The sequence below is a fragment of the Manihot esculenta genome, chromosome 6 (genome assembly GCF_001659605.2).
Source record: "Manihot esculenta cultivar AM560-2 chromosome 6, M.esculenta_v8, whole genome shotgun sequence".
Taxonomy (NCBI): domain Eukaryota; kingdom Viridiplantae; phylum Streptophyta; class Magnoliopsida; order Malpighiales; family Euphorbiaceae; genus Manihot; species Manihot esculenta.
The window spans coordinates 28,773,224-28,778,645 of record NC_035166.2 but is presented as its reverse complement, the minus strand read 5'-3'; the positions used below and the strand labels follow the sequence as shown (position 1 = coordinate 28,778,645).

General features: G+C 24.1%; 1 protein-coding gene across 1 annotated transcript; it reads left to right on the top strand.

Moving 5' to 3' along the window:
• Window positions 1–767: 767 nt before the first annotated feature.
• On the top strand, window positions 768–3,441 carry LOC110616968 (BURP domain-containing protein 9). Its single transcript, XM_021759514.2, has 4 exons — window positions 768–823; window positions 992–1,048; window positions 1,439–1,556; window positions 2,044–3,441. Exons 1-4 carry the CDS (start codon window positions 776–778, stop codon window positions 3,303–3,305), a joined length of 1,485 nt encoding a protein of 494 aa, XP_021615206.2. The 5' UTR covers window positions 768–775; the 3' UTR covers window positions 3,306–3,441.
• The last annotated feature ends 1,981 nt before the right edge of the window (window positions 3,442–5,422 follow it).

The following is a 5,422-nucleotide window of genomic DNA, read 5'->3' as shown; positions in this document are numbered from 1 at the left end:
TTATCATATTAAAATATAATAAAATTTTAAAAAATAATAAAAATATAAAATTAATCACTAAACAATAAAAATTTTATTTTAAATTTTATAATAAATCTACAGCCGTCATATTATTTTTGAAAAATTTTCTAGACATTCAACGGATGTTAGAATAAAAATTAGGGCTGTTCTAAATTTGTTATAAAATTTAAAATTAATTATTTTTCATCATTGAAAAAGATAAAAAGTATGCTTTATAAAAAAATATTTTATTCACTTATGAAAAAAGAAATGAAAAAATTATGTGTTTAAATAATATTATTTTTCATGTAAATATTGGATAATTTATATTTTATAAATAAAACACAAAATGTATGGAATTACAAAAGGCAAATTTATTTTTTAAAACAGTGTTTTTCAAATAACTTTTTCTTCCAATAAGCTTTTTTCCATGAAAAAATCCGCCGAAAATTTTGCTTGCTTTAAGAAATGATTAATTAAATTAATATTCATTTAAATAGTGATTAATCTTTAGATATCAAACAAATTTAGATAATATATAAAATAGTATTAATTGAATTTGAGATGGGTAAAAGGTAGTGAAGTGTATATTTTAATATACAAATAAAACAATATTAAATAAATTGATTATTATATTTTATTTGTGATTCTTAATTAATGGAGAAAAAAGTAATATCCTTAATTTTTAAAAAATTTGAAATATTATGGATAGGAACATCTATAAATAGCGGTGAGCCTCAAGCTATTTCATATCAAAAAATCTAGCTTGTGCGTGATGGCTTCAATGGAGTTTCATCGACTTCCCATCTTTGTTTTATTTTCTGTAAGCAAACATTACACTAGTCTATTGTTTCTAGCTACTTCATTTAGAAAGTTTTAGACTCATATTTAAAATATTTTTGATTTCTTATCTTTCTCCTTTTATTTATTTTCTCGATTGGCTGTTAAAAGAATTAAATGATATATAAGTTTAATTATGAATTTTTTATAGCAGTTAGTGCTGGCAGCCATGGCGGTTGGAAGAAGTGATATCTTATTACCTGATAAGGTATATTAGTATTTTAATTTATCAAAAATTTCGGTGTAAGTAATATGATATTTTTTAATTTTGATAATAATTATAGTAATATGATTCGACTTTTATTTTTTTATTTATAAAATTTAAATTATTTTTAATGTATTATAAATTAGAATGACAATATAAAGAAAGAGCCACACTTTTATGAGTTTAAGCACTTGGTTTTATTTCATTCATTCATTAATTAAGCGTGATGAATTAATTTGAAAATTGCATTCGCAAATTTAATAATTAATATTTGAAAAGCACTATATTTAGCTGAAAATAATTTCTCTCTTATTCTCTTTATTTATTTTCTCAATGTACTGATAAAAAAAAATAATTAATATATAAATTTAATTATAAATTTTTTTGTAACAGATAGCGTTGGTGACAACGAAGGCTGAAAGAAGTGATCTTTCTGTACCTGCAGAAATATATTGGCATTCCAAATTACCAAACACTCCAATTCCACAAGATCTTTTAAATCTTATTCAACGTACGTGGTTTATTTTGATGTTAATTATAATTCTTTTAAATCTCATTATGAAATTAATTTATAATATGATATTTTTTTTATGCTCTAATATAAGATATATGAAGAATTTTTATTTTGTATTATATTTGAATTTTCTGAACCGTTATTTAAAAATATATGAAATAAATTAATAACTTTGATATATGAAATAATAAATCCTCATGTTTTAAATGATAAAATTTTAAATACGAAATTTAATTAAATAAATTTAAAAATTAATTCACCTGTGTACTTTTTAATATACTTTTTTTACGTTATTGATTTATATAAAAATAAATATTTTTTCTAAGAAAAGAGATAAAAGAAATATTTTTTTATATAAAAATAGAACGATAAAAAATGACGAGAAAAAAAATTTTATTTTATTGTAGAATTAATTTAGATTTCAAAAAATTTTATGTTCGTTGAAAATTTTTATACGGAAGGCGCTATGAACAACCTTTTGTAGAAGCAGATACTCGACCGTCTTACGGAAGGCCCTATGAGCAACCTTTTGCAGAAGATACTACTGATAGTCAAGCGTGGCCCTACGAGCAACCTTTTGCAGAAGATACTACTGATCGGCGACATAAGTATGGAAGTCACTACGAGCAACCTTTTGCAGAAGATACTACTGATCGGCGACATAAGTATGGAAGTCACTACGAGCAACCTTTTGCAGAAGATACTACTGATCGGCGACATAAGTATGGAAGTCACTACGAGCAACCTTTTGCAGAAGATACTACTGATAGTCAAGCGTGGCCCTACGAGCAACCTTTTGCAGAAGATACTACTGATCGGCGACATAAGTATGGAAGTCACTACGAGCAACCTTTTGCAGAAGATACTACTGATAGTCAAGCGTGGCCCTACGAGCAACCTTTTGCAGAAGATACTACTGATCGGCGACATAAGTATGGAAGTCACTACGAGCAACCTTTTGCAGAAGATACTACTGATCGGCGACATAAGTATGGAAGTCACTACGAGCAACCTTTTGCAGAAGATACTACTAATCGGCGACATAAGTATGGAAGTCACTATGGAAGGCGCTATGAGCTTAAATTCAACAAGCATGCTCTCTCTAACTCAACTGTGTTTTTCTTGCCTAATGATCTCCATGCAGGCAAAAAGATGAGGGTCCATATAACTAAATCAGCAAACAAAGCTAGAATTTTGCCTCGACAAGTAGCCGACTCTCTGCCCTTTTCAACTAATAAGTTAGCAGAAATTATGAAGCGCTTTTCGGTAAATCCTGAATCACGTCAAGGCAAAATATTAAAGCAAACTGTAGAAGACTGTGAGTCACCAGGAATTAAAGGAGAAGATAGATTTTGCCCTACATCTCTAGAGTCCTTAGTTGATTTCAGTGTGAAACATGTTGGAAACAAAGCTCAAGTCCTTATGAACGAGATAGATAAGCCTAAAAGGGAGCAAGAGTATACTATCAAAGAAGTAAAATTTATAGGAGAAAACCATGTGGTGTGCCATAAGCTACAATACCCATATGCTGTGTATTATTGCCATGCACTCAAGGGCACTAAGGTTTACACAGCTCAAGTGGTAGGAGCTGATGGCACAAAAGCTAAAGCAGTCGCAGTTTGCCACACAGATACCTCAGCTTGGAATCCAGGACACTTGGCCTTTTTGGTTCTGAAGATGAAGCCAGGTGAAGGAACTGTTTGCCACTTCATTAGAAGTGATACTTTTGTCATGGTTTCCAATTAATTATGAGAAAAAAGCTCCACCACCAGTCTTATGAAATGAGCCACGCTTAGAGTTTATGCGTGCTTGTAGTTACTGCTTTATCCTTGTATAATTAAGTTTATGTTGAATAAATGTGGAGCTTTGCTTATTATTATAACAACTTTCTTCCTCCAACGTGCTTATGAACTGATAATCATATATTGCTCTCTTCCAATTTATAATATAAACAATGTTATTAACTATATTCAATTCTTAATTGATTTCAAAAAAATAGAAAAAAAATCGAAATATATATAATATAAATTAATATTTTTATAATTTTATTTTATTCATTTATGAAAAGAAAAGGATGAAAAAAGTGATTTATAATAAGTTTTTACTTTAATTATGAAAATTTTGAAGTAATGTTATCTTTTTATATAAATATCGAATACTTTTAATTTCATAAATAAAAAGAACAAATGAAGAAAATTATAAAAAGATAAAAAAAGCCAAGTAAAAAATGAAAAATAAAATAGAATTTCATAATTAGAGAATAATTATGGATATAAATTTTTAAATAGAAAAAAGAATCAAAATATATATAATATAAAATTTTTTACAATGAATTTATAATCTAATTAGATTTTAATTGAATTATGAAAATTTTGAAATAATATTAACTTTTATATAAATATTAAATATTTTTAATTTTATAAATAAAAAATGACGAAAATTACAAAAAGCAAAGTAGAAATTCTAAAAAGATAGGGAAAATAAATTTTTTTTAAAAATGTAATATTAGAATTTCATCATTAGAGACTAAATGAACATAAAATTTTAAACTGTAAATGTCAAAATATAGGAAATAAAAAAGTATGAATGATTTTGACATTTTTACTATTTATGGACAAATTAATGAATGAAAGAAAAAGTAATACAAAGTGTTTTATCTAATAAGGAAAAATATTTTATTTAGTAAAAATTATTTTATCATTTATGAAAAGAAAAAGACAAAAAAGTATGTTTTATAAAAAAAAATAATTTTATTCACTTATGGGAAACAAATTATAAGTTTTATTTTTATAATATTATAAAATTCTCCTTTTTAATATATTGTTAAATATATTAAAAGTATCGGCTCTTAAAATTTTAATGTAAAACAATTAAAATTCATAATTTTTTATTTAATTTATTAATTAACTGATGGTGAATTGTGTACTCGTATCTATTTATCCCTAAAAAACTATTTCATCAGTATTCTGATTCAATTTTCAGCTTTCGGCTATTTAATTAGGATTTTTTTTTTGAAAAATAGATTAGTAACTAATTATAAAACATGATTTTTAAAATTTTATCACTTTTTATTTTTAAAATGATTTTAATATAAAATTACTGTTTTAGAATTAATAAAATTAATGATTCAATTTCACCTTTTTTAAAAAATAAATTAATCAGCTGTTAACATTTGAGTTCTTTAATAGTCATTCACTTTTGAACAATTTGCAATTAGTTAAACCAGTAAAAAAATTTAGATATTATTGAACAATATAAAGGCATCTATTTAATAATAAATTTTTCAAGAAAATTTATTTTTTCAACATTTTTTGAACAATATTTTTTCAATTAGTATTCATTTAAATATGCATGCTAATAATAAAGAAATAGTGATTAAATTAATATTTGACATGATATGGGAGTGGTTTGGAAAATATTAACGAAAAAATATTAATCACGAAAAAATATTAATCGCACTCACAAATATAGTTTGATAAAAGTGTATTTGGATAAATTTTAGAGATCTCATATTTTTAATTTTCAATTAAAAAAAATAATTAATCATATTGTATTTATAACCGCAAAAGTGTTTAATTCCAGTTTTAATATATATTAATAATTAAACTTTTATTTGTTTAAACAAATTCAATTATATTTTTTTATTACATTATAAATTAGAATGATAATAAAAAGAAAGATTGTGGAATGTATATTTTAATATACTAATAAAACAATATTAAATAGGTTTAAGTAATAATTTTTTTATATTTTTCATATAATTTACAAATAATATTTTTCATATATTTTTTTTATATTTTTCATACTTTGATATATTAAAAATTAATTAACGAAAAATAATTTTTAATTAAATAAAAATTTTA

What these genes read in the sequence shown, in the direction of transcription:
- LOC110616968 (XM_021759514.2), top strand. Translation starts at nt 776, where the DNA reads ATGGCTTCAATGGAGTTTCATCGACTTCCCATCTTTGTTTTATTTTCT. An exon ending in ATATCTTATTACCTGATAAG is followed by an intron (nt 1,049 to 1,438) that starts GTATATTAGTAT and finishes TTTTTGTAACAG; the next exon opens with ATAGCGTTGGTGACAACGAA. An exon ending in TCTTTTAAATCTTATTCAAC is followed by an intron (nt 1,557 to 2,043) that starts GTACGTGGTTTA and finishes AACCTTTTGTAG; the next exon opens with AAGCAGATACTCGACCGTCT.